This window comes from Chiloscyllium plagiosum, chromosome 1 (genome assembly GCF_004010195.1).
Source record: "Chiloscyllium plagiosum isolate BGI_BamShark_2017 chromosome 1, ASM401019v2, whole genome shotgun sequence".
NCBI lineage: Eukaryota > Metazoa > Chordata > Chondrichthyes > Orectolobiformes > Hemiscylliidae > Chiloscyllium > Chiloscyllium plagiosum.
This window is the reverse complement of record NC_057710.1, coordinates 149,783,382-149,800,223: the sequence shown is the minus strand read 5'-3', so window position 1 is coordinate 149,800,223 and position 16,842 is coordinate 149,783,382. Positions and strand designations below refer to the sequence as shown.

Below are 16,842 nucleotides of genomic sequence, written 5' to 3'. Positions count from 1 at the left end.
GTTGCATCCAAGAGCATGTCTGACAGTGCAACATTCACTCCTCTTGGCACTGAAGGACTAGCAAAGTGAGGTCTGCAGATGCTGGAGATCAAAGTTGAAACTTTATTGCTGGAACAGCACAGCAGGTCAGGCAGCATCCAGGGAACAGGAGATTCAACGTTTCGGGCACAGGCCCTTCTTCAGGCATTCCTGAAGAAGGGCCTGTGCCCGAAACGTTGAATCTCCTGTTCCCTGGATGCTGCCTGACCTGCTGTGCTGTTCCAGCAATAAAGTTTCAACACTGAAGGAGTAGCCCAGATTATATGGTGAAATATCTCAAGTGAGAGAACACATTCTGCCATAGAAGCAATGTGCCTCCCAAAAGCCAAGGCTAGCATTTAACAACAGCAATAAACATCATAATAAGGAAAAGATTCCCACTGGAATTCCAGAATGCAACATCCTGAGATGTTGTAGAACATAAATGTTTTTCTTACTCTGAACCAGCGGTGTTTGTTAGAGATGATGTCTTTAAAACATGGATTTCTGCCTTGTCGATATCCTTGGTGGATTTGGTGGAAGTAAGCTGCAGGGCTGGCATCATTTTAACCGAGTGATATCATGATCTACACACACTCCGAGTGGCTTCTGCTCTGTGTTGGCGACAGGTGTACATTTTCGTGCAGCCACACCAACAGCAGAGCCAGGGATTTAGCATCACTAGGACTGCACTGGAACCCTGGCAAAGCCGAATGGTGTATTCCGTCCCTTCCATTTGCCAAGAGGGTATAAGATACGTGCGGGCCTTCAGATTTTCTAAAGGAGATGCATTTCTCCTTTAGAGATAATTAAAGGCGTGAGAACTGCACAATTAAGTCAACCCGTCTCCCGAGACCAGAACAACTGGTTTGCATTTCCACCTGTGAGTATGCCGGGAAACGATCAGAATGTTACGAGACAAAAACGTATGTGTTTGGGTGAAATCTGAGCTTTATTGTGACACCCCCAAGCGTTCCCCTTCAATTCAACATTGCTTTCATTCGCGGTGCCAGTCACCAGGAACCCTGTCTACAACATAAGTTATGGCTGTAGTCAACATTCAAAGTGATGGGAAGTCAAAGATTTAAATTCTTAAGCAAATACCTAAAGCTTCTGATCTTTGAATTTGAAGTTGTGTTACTGCAAGTCTTTTTTTTACTCAGTTGTGATGAAACAAGTGCGAACAGAAATGCGAACAGCTTTTATTCGGGAATCAAACGCAATGGTTCATATGAATTTCACGGAACTCATGTTGCCCTTCTCTTTTCTCACCCATATTCAACTTCCAACCTCAGTTTCTCTTTTTCGTGTCTCTCATTCTTTCTAAATGCTTTCTTTCCCCTCTCTTCATTAACTATTTCCTTACGTGGCATTTCCTCGAATTACTTCAGCATATTATCTTTATTTTTCGGTTAATTTATATTCTGACTCAATGTCTTGTTGCTTGAAATCTTACCATCTGTCATTCAGTGGTGGTCATAGTCTCGGCCGGAAACGATCAAGTGCAATGATGTGCTCGTGAGAATGTAACATTCACCAAAGAGAATTGGAAGTTATATTAATGAGATTCCGCATTATTTCATGCTTTGACCGTGAAGTTGCCTTTTTCGGCTTGCGCCATTTCTCCTTTGCAGGAATTCTTCTTCCTCCGTTTCCAAACAGATATAGGCAAAGTCTGTTCCCCAATGAACTCTTCTGTTCATGAGAGATTTTATTTAATAATCTGCAACATAATTAGAGCATAAATGAGGAAGCGGGTTCAGTATAAGATAAAGCCACCAACGTACTTTAAACATTTACTGATGAATTTCTTCATGAATTCCAAGGTGCTTGAGTTCTACAAGGTCACGTAGGCCTGCCAGTGCAGCCGGCTCGCTTAAAAAGTATTGACCAACCAAGACCTATTGACCATGATCTTTTGACCCTGTCAAATGCACAGCTCAGCAAAGGAAGTCACGATTTCTTTTTTAAAAATCTAGAATCTAAGGGTCTTTGGTGTCCAATTACTGTGATAAATGTGATTTACAACTTACGATTTTAGAATAACTGATGCATTTGATTCAGCTTAATATGGAGAGAATATCGCTGCGGTGTGCTTAAAGTGTGGAACTGAGTATTAATATAGCCATTTCGACAAAGGGCTTTAACTGCGAAATTAAATCAATTTAAAAATAAAAATTTCACTTACGATAGACAATGCTGCAAACGTGTCATGTTTGGCTTTACAAAAGCAATTGGGTTTATAGATGGATGGAGTTAGCGATGGCCAGATTGTAAGTTGGTAAGTTTAATAAGCAGATCGCCACATTTAACCATCACAACCGGTAGACTGGTGATTTTTTCTCTCTCTCAGTAGACCTAGTTACTGGACTTTCCAAGCACATCACTGTATCTTTTTTGTGTGTATTACCTCGACATTGCGGATTTTGCTTTCCTGACTATTTCTGTTTATTGAAACTTTTGGATTGGCAAAAATGTCGGAAAAAGAAAGATGTTTATAGGGAATTTCTGCTATTTCTAAGGAAAAGGTTTGTAGCCATTACAACGTTGAAATATCGAGATCTTCTGTAATGAAGTCAATTACCTTATTCAATGATGTAATTTAAAGAATTTATTCACAATCTGCGTGTGCAAAGTCGGGGCTTCCAATTTATAACGACTAGTTCACGATTGGCAAAAATATTGACATCATCTGTATGCACCTTTGGTACCCAGTTAGTCCGTTTAGTTGGTTTCTTGTTTGATCTGCTGAATTATTTCAATTTATTGTTCGGTATGTATTACAGCAAAATACGGTTCTCATCTTGTCCATTTATAGCTTACAAAAGCGACCGAGCTTATTATAACGCTTTGTGACAAGTTTCAGTCGCACATTTTATATTCTTTATAACATGGTGATAAATGATAAAGCAAAAATGTAGAGTTAGAGTTGTATCAAATTTAAGGAAGACTTAGTAGGAAGGCCCATGGGGCCTTACTCTTACAGGAAAAGATTTTAACTGCTTTTGTCTGTTTTTATTTGTACCTATTTAGTTGAGAAGTTGATACTGGAACAAATATCACAAGTAAATATAACGGGAAACTGTTTTATTTCTTGTGGTGCTAATCCTATATTGGAAGTACAGGTACGTGGTTAGAGGCGTTTGAATGAAAGTTATGTCCGCTTCATATTGGATGTGAACTGGAAGAGATAACGCGGAGGTCTGCATTTAAAACACGTAATCCTTAAGATCACAGTAGCAAAAATAAACTGTTATTAATAAATCATCTTGCTAAATAATGCTCATATTTAATAGAAGCATATTTTATAACTAACGTGGAAATCGTATTACAATTCAAATTGAAATCTTCAAAATATACTTTAAAATATAATATTTTTAAATATGTCAAATTGTAAGGCCAGCACAGAAATATAGAATATTTAGAGAAAGCAAAAAGTTGTCATCAAACAGCATTCGAAAAACTTTGAAATTTTAATTAGCAAGCTCACTGCCTTGTCAAAATGTGTTTCCTAAATTATTGCTGACAATATCTGAAGTGATGGATGCCAGAATTATAGATTAAAAATTGGTTCTACTTTGTCTACAAAACTACTTGGAGCCATTAGGTAAGTTTCAGCCCCGAGAACAGAACAATGTTTAACTGGGCTGCATTCTGAACAAGTCTGACTGAAGGATGATTCTTGTGGCGACTTCTCTCGTGCTAACAATTACTAAACCAGCCTGACTGAAACCAGAAAATTGCTTGGACCTTGTAAATTAATCTCAATATCTAATACTATACACCCTTAACATTGGCCCAGTGTCGGGGCTAGGTTCCAATATGGCGATATTTTTCGTAGAGGACCATTAAAGATGTTTTAAGATAAGCAATCACTATGAAGCAAATTTGATTATTTCACCAGCATAAACCATTGCTATGCTGTGGGAATTCTGATCACTTTTTTTCACTGAGAAAGAGGCTACAAATATTTGCATCATGACGCCTGACAATAAGCATAAATATCCATAAAGATACAATATTGAGTCAAAGTACCAGCGCAACATGCTGTTACTGCATAGGTCTAAAAATAAATGGGTTCAAATGAATGGAAGTGTAAGGACAACTATAAATAGTAGCCACAAGCTTTGGAACAATAAATGAAAACCTTCTTAAAGTATTATTGGGTTTCCATACATATTTTGTGGACCAATTAGTGAACGGGGGCGTGTAAGAACAGAATGTCAGTTACGAGAGGCGAATATCCTGTCAAAATAATAAATAACACAGTAGATCCGCTTGTGACCGCGTCTGCTTGCGCTTCTGCCTGCTGCTCAGATGCGGTGACATTTTGATGTAATTATTGCCTAAAAGCTCTGCCCAGTATTCTTCTCTCTGTCCCCTGTTTTTGCCCAAGGCCACTGGCATGGAAAGGATCATTTGCTACCAACTGGGCTGTTTGATGAGGGCCTGACCTAGCGACTCATCTATCAGTACTGTCTCGTTTCTTTTATTTACACCTGTCTTTAGCATTCTAATTACGCTGTTTATTACTATAGCCTAAAGGAGCCCGTAAAAACAAGGGGAATGGAGATTTCCATAACAATAAAGAATCTCATATTTGCGGCTTTCCAATGTTTGCTGCTGTAATGACCTATGGGTGTCCTTTCAAGAAATTAACCATCAAAAGTCACATTGTACCGTCAGGTTATTGACTACGCATTGCATTATATCAGGAGCAACGGCGTATTCCGATTGAACAGGGAGAATTGAGGTATCACTGGCCAGTAATAAAATGAAACTAAATATCTGGTTTGTATGTTTAACTGCAATTTCGCTCTTAATTGGAACTTTTTTTTATCGCTTATGGCGTTCACGTTCTTGCTGCGTAAAATTGCATTGATTGTTGAAAAATTAGGTGAAAACATTAAGGATGTTCTACATGTCCGTATATTAAGGCAATCCACTAACATATGTGGTTCATAATATCTTGGCACTCTAACTTATAAGGTTCGGAATTCTTCATTCAATGAGGCATTCCTCTGCTTCCGTAAGGTGTTCCCTATGTGCCCTAGATGTGGCAAAATCCTATTCGCATTCATAAATAATACAATTGATGGTTTCGCTAGGTTGCTCAGAGAAAAATGGCAGGCATGTGCTCGTCATATGGCTAAGCGAATTCGCAATTTTGCGGGGTTTTTTTTTCCCTGTTCTTCAGTGTCTTAATGGTAACGCAATGGAACATGAAGATCAACCGGAGATTTAAGAGAATTGCATGCATTACTCCACCTGCACTTTGTAAATCTAATCCCTGCAACCAAACTCCTTTTGCGTGACGTGCGTATGACAGAACATGGTCACCAGGTTCCTTTTTAGAAATCATATTAAGATACCTTAGTAGTATATGATTTGAATTGCTTTACCTTCCTGCGATGTCGGTGTTTATTGTGCCGACCTTTGGCTGCTCTGAGTGATTATATGAAAATCCAGTCAATTGACTGCAGATGAAAGGATATAGATTATCTAGTTGGGATAATGTGTATGTTAGTATATTCAGCAAGAGCATATTAGCACCAGGGAGCAAATTAATGTATGGATTCGTTCCAGATTTTATAATTTATTGTCCATTGCGTTGCCATATGAACAATCTGATAGATAATGCAATAATGTTCACGTAATTAAGCGAGCGCAACTTAATCATGAAATGAGAGCAGATTTGCTGCCTGTCCCGCAGCTCTCTGAGCTGATCCGCATTGAGTGATCGCTGTGCAACCAGCAATCATCCAGGGACAGTTTCCCACTTACATCCAGCAACAGCCCCGCTGCGGCAAATCACAAAAAAAATGGGTGGGTCACCTGGAAATAACAAAGGGAGACTGGGAAGGCGAGAGCTGCCTCCTCTACCATTAATACTAAGCCACGTGGAGCATATAGTTCGACTGGACATTAGCTGCAAATTCAAATCAACCTAGGGAAGATCGAAATTCTATCAAATGAATCCGATTGTTTTTGAGAAATTAATGACAATAGTTTTTTTTAGTTTATAAAAAAACTCAGCAAGACTTTATTAGAACAGTCTTAATTTCCAGTTTATGAATGAAATAATGTTATTTAACATCTGATACAAGCTTAATGTTCGCTTGCATTAATAAGATGTTTATTTAGCTAGCAGTGAAAATTCAGTTAGAGACAATACTTTTCTAATGAAGGGATAATATTTGGCATGGCGAAGATACAATTTCAATTGAGTAACCCATTAAGTTATACAGTTGGTGTGCACGAGAGGCACTGTAGAGTATACCATACGAAAGTTGTATTTGTTGTCAGTCTTCACATAAGTCTCTCTGTAAACCTTAAAGTTCTGATCTAATTTATCAAGAATTGTAGCGGTCATATAACAAGGTCAGCAAACTATTTGCGAATATCGAATTAATTCTGACTAGGGTTTCATACCTGTTGCTACAGGCTGAGCTGATGTTTAAAATTAGTCTTGTCCAAAGAAACTTTAAAAGGCCAACTCTGCATTCATGTGTTTTCAAATTACTTTTTGAATCTCGCAACGATTTTCACTCCCCTTTTCGTTTTCGGGGTTTATGCAGTGGAAGTTCAAGAAAAGACAGTATTTTCGAGTATTTCTTCCAAACTCTGATCTGCACGACATCAATAATATGGCCTATACTTTAATGAGCTCTCAAGTTTAAAGACTTGAAGGATATTAACAAGCGCTTTGACAAATGATGCTTAGAACCACATTAAAGACAGTGCTAATGGAGCGCATAATGACGGCTAATTTTCGATCAGATATAAATTAGAGCCCCAACAGTTATTTGCCTAAAGGACTTTATGTAAATGATTCCGTTCTGTATAAACTGAGGAGAGAGTAAAGCTCTGACATACTGGCGCTCCTTGTGGAGATGATTAATAGATCTGCAGCAGAATGTAGCTGACAAGGGGCCCACAATATACATCCAATATAGATAATGCATCTATTCTCAGATCAAACCCTAATTCAAATCACGATGATCCCATCCATGTTCTTTTCAAATACAGTGGTAAGTAGCCACGCCTTACGCTTTGAACATGGATATTGCTGAAACATCGCGGTAATCCCGGAGGATTCGCTTATTTTTTGTAAAAAGTGAAATCTGTATATCCTTTGTGAACGCAGTTTATTTCCACGGCCTATCCCTTGTATGCCATTAGAGCTTTCTCTTTCGGCTCAGGTTTTTCACGTCGAACAATGAGGTTCGTCGGGGTTATCAGGCTTACCCATTGGTGCATGAGGCAAAAGGAGGATTCATAATCTCTAAAATAATTTTCTTCACTTTTCAGGTGACACTATCAAAGATGCATTTCGCCATAATGGAAAAGTTACATTGTATTAAACAAAACATGGCCATTTCATCACCTCAAAAGTAGTGTTTGGGATATCAGTTTTCCGTTCATTGTGTGTGTTTATTTTTGTTGAAATTATAACGATTGATTTGCTCTGGTGTATTAAAACATTTCAGAGAAGGAGTGCTGTTCAATGATTCTGACGTGTAAATGTGGGAGTGCATTGTCATTTGGCGACGTCCGTCCTAGTTTTGATCCGCATTTCGGCATGTTTATAAACCCCCATTTTAAGGGTGGCCCTAGTACATTGTCCGGTCTAACGTTTCAATTAGAATTTATCATGAGCAAAATCTGTCGATTCTTTTTTCAGATAAGAATTTCAATGACATTGTATCTATCTACTAAAATCACATCCTAGCTCCACTTAACCCAACTACAGATCCATGAAAGGAAAGTTACAATTACATCAAATCAGAAATGGTGAATAAAGCGACAATGGATTTGTTGGTTAGATACGATGCCAATAAAGACAAATATTGAATGTGACGCTTGATAGGATCTCAAAGACGTTTTACAAAAATTAATGTCCCTTGTTTACGACTTATTACTGTCTGCTTCCGGTAAAATTTCGTTCTTAAACTTGAACAGACTATTATACTTATTGCCTTTCAACATAATTGTAGCATTTTTGTTATTCCTCGTTATTAAGACATAACGCGTTATTATGGTCATGTTATGTAGAAGGTATTGTTTAATTGTAACGCACTGATATTTGTTCAACATATTGTTGTAAAACTGCAGATACAGTTAACAGCATTCTCTGCATAATATACCGTACTAGCTTAGGTATGGATTTTGCGTGTTTAAATTCTGCAAGTATATCTCCTGGAGAAATGATTATGCCTATTGTTTATTCCGCAGGTTTTTTTTATTGAAATGCTCTTTTACTGTATTTTCCTCATTGCTAATGATTAGACTTTACATCACAGTGATGTAACTACAACTAGTGAGTTATAGTTACAGAGAGCACTAAAAGACAACATGACAACTAAAAGACAACAATAAAATACACGAACATTATAGAAAATACACAAGGGGAAAGATAGGCAATTCAGCGAGATGGATGGATGGATGGATGGATGGATAGATGGATGGATGGATGGATGGATGGATGGATGGATGGATAGATGGATAGATAGATAGATAGATAGATAGATAGATAGATAGATAGATAGATAGATAGATAGATAGATAGATAGATAGACAGACAATAATGAATAGATATAAATAGAATGGAAATTTGCTGGCCCATTCGGCAGACCGTAGATAACCTAAGAACTAAAAGTTAACCACATCAATAGCCTAAAAACAAGGGGCTGCCCTAATGTTTCGATATACTTGGCTACAGACTGGAAAAAAAATCCTTTGTGAAATTCTTGGATTTCTAAAATATGGACTTCCAGTATTAAAATAGGCCATGCACCGAAGTATTGCTAACGATTATAAACATCCGTTAAACATTTTTGCGGATTGAGCACTTCCTGGGTATTCCAACCGAACAATACAAAAACTGTTGTTCTCCTCTGAAACGCTATAAAATTGCAAGCTCGACAACGCCAGTTATTTCCTTACAACAGTGCTTCATTTTCCCAATACGGTAGAAGTTAAAAAATTGGAACCTTTTTTTTTAAATCACCTATTCAATTAACCGTCAGTTACAAGCAGTGGAAGCAATTGGGAAATGTTGTTACGTTAAGTTAAATTGGCCTAATACTCTTATAACTCGTGATTTAGGAATATGTTATTTCATATTTTGCATCGTAACATGGTTGCTATTATAACTTCATATTAATATTCCTTCCTATTCGATTATTTTGTGCTTACATTGTATGGCGAAGATGATGTCCCACCCTGTTAACTGCTATGTTTGCATTGTCATCAAGTGGGTGCATCCTGCCCGTTGAAATGTTCATTGGTTAGGCAGCAATATTAGTTGCCATTCCATTCATTCATATTTACTAAAGGAGCTTATCTGGAAGGACGATCCATATTTATTCCCAGAACATTAAAACTCTCTATCTTTATGAGTACATGGAAGATCTAACATAAACTAAATGCTGCTGTGAATATCACGCACTGACTTGGTTGTAAAATATACAGAATATTTTTACTTACCTCAGGCTTTGTTTAGAAACACAATGACACGCGGGACATTGCTTTTTGTCTTCGCTCACGTCCCATCTCCGTGGATCTCTGGTTGACAAAAAAAACCACCCATTCTTATACCGCCACAACCAATTAATATTGCATTAACCGTATTTTCTTTAAAAAAAACTTCCAAAACCACAATATAATGCCACCTCTACACCAAATCCATCTATTATTAACGAAAAGGTAATTGGAGACCTATGTGTATGAGGGACAAACACTCTTAAAATAGAACCTGGGATTCATTTGCAAAATATAATGTTTTTGGGGAGGAGGGATCCATAAAATTCAATTTTTATTCTATAGTTTGGTTAATTCAAGATTAAAAGCAGTCACGTCTTTGAAGACAGACAGTTGTTGTAAATGTACAGTTAAAATATTCTCTCGAGTCCCTAGGCGGTGTTCCACTGGTCCCAGGCTTAATTAAAATTTTATCAACACCAAATAATAGCATAAAATGTATTTATATTTTTTAGAAATTCGTTCATAAAGAAACAACTTGCCTAATTACAGATAAACAGGATCACACGAGTAAATGTATAGATTCGGTATTGTATTTCTTTATGTGAAGGCCATTAAGAATATGTTATGATATGAAGGAGGTTGAAAATGTAAGATATTGCTTGTGTGAGACTCAAATGCTGGATAGTTTGGTGTTAAAAGCATTTTTGATTAAACAAGTTCGCATATAAAAGAACAGTTTACAAATAATTATATTTAAAACTGAGATTTTACTGGAATAAATATAGAAATGTTTTACATTAAGGAACTATGTCTAGGTGTTAACAGTTGAAACATGAAATAAACTATTAAATCTCAATTCACTACTCGCATTCTGATCCCTCCCTGCCCTCTTAAATTAGCGGAGAATTTCCTCACTCGGGAGCTGACATGTGACTAGATTGGGGGATGTCAAGCAAAGACGAGCACTATGCAAAGTTAATTTTAATTCCCGGTGAGGATTTCACATTCCAACTCTCTGTGACCCAGAGTAATTAGCTGAGATAACTAATGATTACTTACTTATTCGTTGTAATTATCTGGATTTCGCAATTCGCTGTGTAATTTATTAATACCCGTAATAGCCTTTTAGTGAATGACTCATTTAGAGGGCGAGGTAAAGTTTAGATTCTTCTTCAGCTCCCTGTTACAGTTGTTAATTTGACACACTCCTTTCTCTCTTGGTGATGCTTATAATTATCCAAACAATCTGTAATGTTTTACTGACACTGTGAACATTATTGCTACATTCTGGCAAGTCCTTTCAGGTGTCTTTAGAACAATCATTACAAAGCATCGCTTGCAGGGTTATGTTTTGTATCATACGAACTCGTCAGTACCAACTATCTTATCGTTAAGTTACAAGTTCCATTGCCTCGCCAAACAAAAATGCGTGGCATGATATTACAATCGCAGTGAAATGTGACATAAGAAAACAATAACCAGAGAAAGTAAACAAAATAAGGCATAGGAGAGTTACAATACTTAACTTGAATCTTAACCGTCAGAACCTTAGATGTCGATCTTTCAGTTATTCTTAGGATTTAACTTATAGGAAAACCTCATCGGGTCGTATGCGGAATATGCAAGCTAGGCACAGATGTAACAAATCTACTAATAAGCTCATCACCTATAGGAGGCGTCTTCCTAAAGCCACGAGGTTCAAAGTGAATAAATTTTCAGAGTGTGCATTTGTATTTACTATTAACAGTTGAGAACATCGAGCCACTTCCTGAGAAGTTACAATCAGAAATTCTTTAAGTGTGAATTGATCACGATGGTTTCTTGGAACGTGCAGTGTGCGATATGTATTATCCTCCCTAGTAATTAGGCAAGTCTACACCTCCTGTAATTAACCATGGAAGGATAACTGCAAATGTGTACTTACTGTTCATATTCCTTAAAGAGGCAATGTTAGCGTTTGTCCCCGGGTGCTGTCCAGGTGCATGCCCCGGTTCATACTAACAACTGTCACTTGTTAGGTTTGCATGGACTGTGAGCTTGAATCATTACGTTTCTCTAATAATCACGTACCTCGGTCTCTTAAATGAAAGCAGTAGATATTACAGTTTTACATTGGAAATTGTCTTTGATGCGCCCTTTCTGGGTCTAGTTGTAAACAATAAATAACCCTTAAAGATTAAAATGCTTACAATTTGCCTCTTCCTTGTCAAAGTTCGTGGGACTTGAAGAGCATGTTTGTGGAGGTGGACCAATAAAAATGTTTGTTTATTATCCACAAGCGAACTTCAGAAACATTTGAAAGAACGGGACAAGCGGAATAGATTTGCTAATTTCGCAAAATTGAAAGTGGAAGTGATCTGTTAAGATGAAGTGAATGTTTACCAATCCTGAAATGAGCGTTCTCAAAAAAAACAGACAAAACATTGACCTCATAGAAAGTGATCAGTGCGTGCCTGTATTTATAATTGGCCTCCCATCGATCAACAAATGCAGCAATGCGTAGAAAAAAAAACCCCATAAAACAAGAGAAACTTGAGCAGAGTACACAAGTTCAAAAACGATAGCAATAAGTAAGGGTTAACGTGAAATAAATGAAATATTTCGGAACCATAGTTTGTTTAGTCATTGTGAAATGATTACTACTCCTTTGCGTTTATATGTCACCTGACATGTCAATAGCTGTAAGATTACACTGAATTCGTACGGAACCTGAATGAGTGCAAATGCTAACATTTTTGAGCAGTGTGGTGTGTGGCCGTTTAAACAGCCCAGCCCTGTAAATGTGAGTTAACCTACCGCATCCGTGCGTATGGTCATAGAACAGTTTTGCTTAGTAAGAAAGAATGAATCATCTGTAGAATCGCCTTTTGAAATAGGGGAGATACGTTCTGAGAGGCTCCGGGGCACATTATATTTAAAATAATATTGACTTTGGGGATCCGCCTTTACGAACTCGCTCACGGTCTGTAACACTTCAGAAAGAGTCTACTCTCCCTCTGTTAGCAACTCTTCCATTCTTTCAAAACAATATTTACAAATACAAATGAAACTACATAATAAAACTTAAACTTGAATCATTAGCCGGTTCAAAATTTCCACTAATTCCTCGTTAATAATAATACATTTACAGGTGCTGAAAGAGTGCTGTGATGCAGCCACAGGGAATTATGTTCTCTGATGTGGTTCACTGTTTAATTAGTCTACAGGGGGAAAAGGGGATGAATAAAGTAGTTCTGAACTGAAGGCGCTAATCCTATTATTATTTGCTATCATTTCGATATGAATACTGGTATTAGTGAATGCTATATCGCCGTAAATGCCCATTGTTGATATTCCAATGTTTTCCAACAATAGTAAACGTCTATTTTAAGCAAGATTACAGTTATCATTTGAATATTCCTGAATGGCGTATAATCCTCAAAACTGCAAGTCAACACCGGGGCCTGATCAAGACATATTTCATTTAATAGAAATGGTATTTATTTTGAATTAAATCGTGCAAACGCGAAAGGTTTTCATTGTTGACTGTAGGTGGCATTAATTCCCCAGTTCCCACCGCTTTACAGTTAGCAACTTGCCATTTTCTAAAGATTAAAATCGTATGCATATCCAGAAGCTTTAGGCTTATTTTTGCCCTTGCTTTACCATAAACTGAACTGCTCTCTTGTACAATTGATCTGCTGCAAAACAGGTTCTGTTGTGAAAGAGACTCCTCGCTGGCAGGCTGAGTGTGCCGAGCTTTGACATCTGGCAGCCTCGAGCTCCTGGGACAGATCCTACTCTCCACAGACTCCCTGATTGGAGTCTAATAGAATATTTGCAATCTCTCCGAGGTACCTTTTACCCCTCACTGGCAATTCAGGCATTAACTGCCAAAGCATTAGCAACAAAGTCATGTCTCTATAACTCCTAAGCAAAGCAACTCCGGTCTGTGGCTTAAAATAACTTGCATCACATCATGCACGTGTGTTAGCTGAACACGTTTTATTTGTTATTTTGCAATAGAAATACGTGTCTGTTAGTTAAAGCAAAACTTCCAACGTTACCTTTAACCGCCCCTTTACACCATCATAAAACATCATGATCAGGGCAACAGACAATATCGAATGAAAACACACTCAGGATTTCCTGTAAAGGTTTTAACCTTTTCTATGATGCCACTTATTCAGCAATAAAAATCAACAATGAAGTCAATAGATCACCTTTTATTTTAAAGACTGTGCATAATTTTACATATAAAGTAAAATGTACAGTGTTTCGTCTTTTAAATCTATGAAAGCTGCACGTTATTTTAAAAATACAGTTCGGAGCCTATAGATTTTAGTCCAAAAACACGATGTTTATCCCATGCTAAGAACTCAAAAGCCAGTTTTTTTTTCTACAGATAAAGCTATCTACGCCCAAAGAGATATTAAACAAATACCCAGAACCACAACTGCAATGAAAACATACACCACAGAAGTCAAATATTACTAAAATGGCTCAACTTCGAAAGAATAGTCGAAGAATTTCTTAATTAAATAAGTCATTTAATAACCAGAATGTCAATAACTTAACACTGAATTACATCAATAAATAAAAAAGTTAAACCTCTCCAGAGCAAACAAAGAAACAAAATTTTAAGACACCATATACGTACAGAAATCGTGCGCTTGTCACGTAAAAATGTTTCTGCTTTAACAGCAACACATCAAAATCTGTAAGAATATATCTATATGTGCATCAAGTTCATTGGATGATATTTACAATATTCAGGTACACAACCAGGTACCTTTATTTTATTATTTCTTTTAAAAAGATAGGCCAGTACTAAACAACGAAGTATTTCAGCAGTGCATCAATCGCCCGTGGTCATGAAAATTAGCAGATTTATTTTAATTTTCCTAAACGCACCTCTAAACCTCTTCCCTCCAGTAAACAAAACACAAAGGATGAATTAAAAATAAACTGTACTCGAAATCGAAGCAGATCTCACGACCGTTACACCGACGTTGCATTTTTAATGATCGATCGGCAAAGATCAGGTCTTACACTCAGGGTTTGAACCTTCTTGCGCGTTGTCACAGAATGCAAGAGGGTAACCCAGGGAAAAAATGCCGAAATAAAAACCGGTTGAAATTTGATACATATATATGCGCATGTTAAATCCTTTTCAATGTCCCTTTTATTTTGGACGGGGGCTGGTGGGGGTTGGGAGAAAAGGTGGCGTGTTGTCAGCCGAACATCAAGGATTTACATTTCTCCTCGAATTTTCGTCCTTCTTCGTTACAGATACTTTTCAAAAGAATAAATACACGGACAAATCTTAACTTGTCCGATCATTTTTCTTACAGTCTCTGAATCAACATACTATATTAAATATTAAATAATTCAATAACCCCTTTATTTACTCCTCTTATCACAACTTGAATTAAACAGGCGGAATTAATTCGAGTGAACATGAAATTAACTTTGGAGACGATCTGAATGAATAATTCAGGCTCAGAATGTTTGGTAGTAATCTAATAATAGCCTTCAGACACAAGGAGAGGTCTCCAGGCTGTTCACACAGCCATCCCCATTAACCGCGTAGAGATTTTTTTATTGTTGTTGGGGGGTGGTGGGGGGGAGGAAGGGGTTTGAAACTGAAATTTAAAGGGGCATTGGAAGTGATCACCCAGATTTCTAAAGAAACTGCAGAAAGATAATGTCCACTGAGCGCAGTGATATGATTTGCCAAAAAAATTAAGACGAACTTGTATATTTCTTATGATGATGGAAGAGCTCTGTGGGAAAGCTTCAGTGCAATCGTTAAACAATCGATAGCAAGAGACTGCACGAGAACTTGTATCAAATGTTCGAGTAAAAGTCCTGCTCTTTACTTCAGTTTAACGGATCGGATGTGCCTGTACCAGTGTATTACAAGGCACAGAGGGAACAGAGGTGTAGAAAAGGTGACCCTTAGATGAACAAAAAGAACGAGCACAATCCAAAACACGAAGCTCAGATCAATGTTACAGCAAGTTTGCCAACACTATCATTTCAGTTCAGCCGGTACTCATTCGGTTGCTGTAAACGCAGCGTGTTACGATTGTTTGTTTTCAAAATAAAAAAAAACGAAAGACATTGTTGCATTTGTTCATCTGTATAAACCTGAAATTCTCAGTCTAGCGCAAAGTCTCAATCGGGTTTTGGCGAGTCCAGTTTCGCTGGCAGTGGGGTGGCATTGAGAAAGAAAGAAAAGTCTTACTTGTTGGCGATCAGGTCCTTGCAGCCAAGTCCACGTGAACTCTCTCCATCAGGGGGAGTGAGGGAGTGGGTGAGGGGAGGGAGGGAATGTACAGTCTGGGGCTTCTCCAGTTGCTCTTCTGCCCCCCTCCAGGAGTCCGGCTAGTGGCCCGCGGAGTATTTCATGCGCTTCTGTTTCTGCCGCTGGTTGCAGAACCAGACCCTGACCACGTTCTTCTTGAGGTCGAGCTTCTCGGCGATGGCGGCGATCTTCTCGGAGGAGGGCCGCGGCTGGATGGCGAAGTAAGCCTCCAGCGAGCGCTTCTCCGGCGCGGCGATGGACGTGCGCTTCCGCTTCTTGTCGGCGCCGTTGAAGAGCTCGGGCTTGCTGAGCTTCTCCCGGTGCGACTTCTCGGCCTCCTCCAGCCAGGCCTGCAGGATGGGCTTCAGCGCGATCATGTTGTTGTGCGACAGGGTCAGCGACTCGAAGCGGCAGATGGTGCTCTGGCTGAGCGAGCCCACGCCCGGGATCTTCAGGTTGGCCAGCGCCGAGCCCACGTCCGCCTGGGTCACTCCGAGCTTGATGCGCCGCTGCTTGAAGCGCTCGGCGAACGCCTCCAGGTCGCGGGGGTCGGCGTCCACCTCGCCCAGGCAGCCCGGCGCCAGCCCCCCGTGCGGGGAGGCCAGGCCGTGCCCGTGGCCGTGAGCGTGGCCGTGGGCAGCAGCGGCGGCCGCCGCCAGGCTCATGGCCTGGTGCATGTGGTTGATGGCGGCCATGTGGGGGGGCGGCGGCGGCGGCGGAGGGGGGGGCGGGGGCGGCGGCGGCGGGGGTGGGGGTGGAGGGGGAGCGCTGGGGGGAGGCGGCGACACCACGCTGCCGTCCGGCCCGGTGATGGTGGGCAGCCCCAGGCCCGGCGACATGTGCTCCAGCAGCTCGCCGTCCAGGTTCTGGGGTGGCGGGTGCTGCTGCTGTTGGTGGTGCTGCTGGTGGTGCTGGTGGTGGTGCGGGTGCGCGTGCGGCTGCTGGGGGTGGTGCGAGTGGTGGTGTGGGTGCGGGTGGTGGGGGTGTGGGTGGTGGGGGTGCGAGGGCAGGGCAGGGGGGTGGCTGCTGATGGACGCCGAGCTGGTGCT

At 39.6% G+C, this 16,842-nt stretch overlaps 1 protein-coding gene and 1 long non-coding RNA gene across 2 annotated transcripts in view; both read right to left on the bottom strand.

Moving 5' to 3' along the window:
- Nucleotides 1-1,013: 1,013 nt before the first annotated feature.
- LOC122555891 lies at nucleotides 1,014-9,684 on the bottom strand. The gene is made up of 2 exons (XR_006313386.1): nucleotides 9,508-9,684; nucleotides 1,014-1,741 (listed from the first exon to the last, which is right to left on the bottom strand). It is a non-coding gene; the product is annotated as an uncharacterized LOC122555891 (long non-coding RNA).
- Nucleotides 9,685-13,922: 4,238 nt separating this feature from the next.
- pou4f2 (POU class 4 homeobox 2) overlaps nucleotides 13,923-16,842 on the bottom strand; it is a 4,063-nt gene continuing 1,143 nt past the window's right edge. Inside the window, exons 2-3 of the mRNA XM_043700797.1 lie at nucleotides 16,538-16,734; nucleotides 13,923-16,492 (exon numbers count right to left, since the gene is read on the bottom strand). Coding sequence (XP_043556732.1) covers nucleotides 15,874-16,492; nucleotides 16,538-16,734 — 816 coding nt within the window. The 3' untranslated portion in view covers nucleotides 13,923-15,873. The remainder of the gene's footprint in view (nucleotides 16,493-16,537; nucleotides 16,735-16,842) is intronic.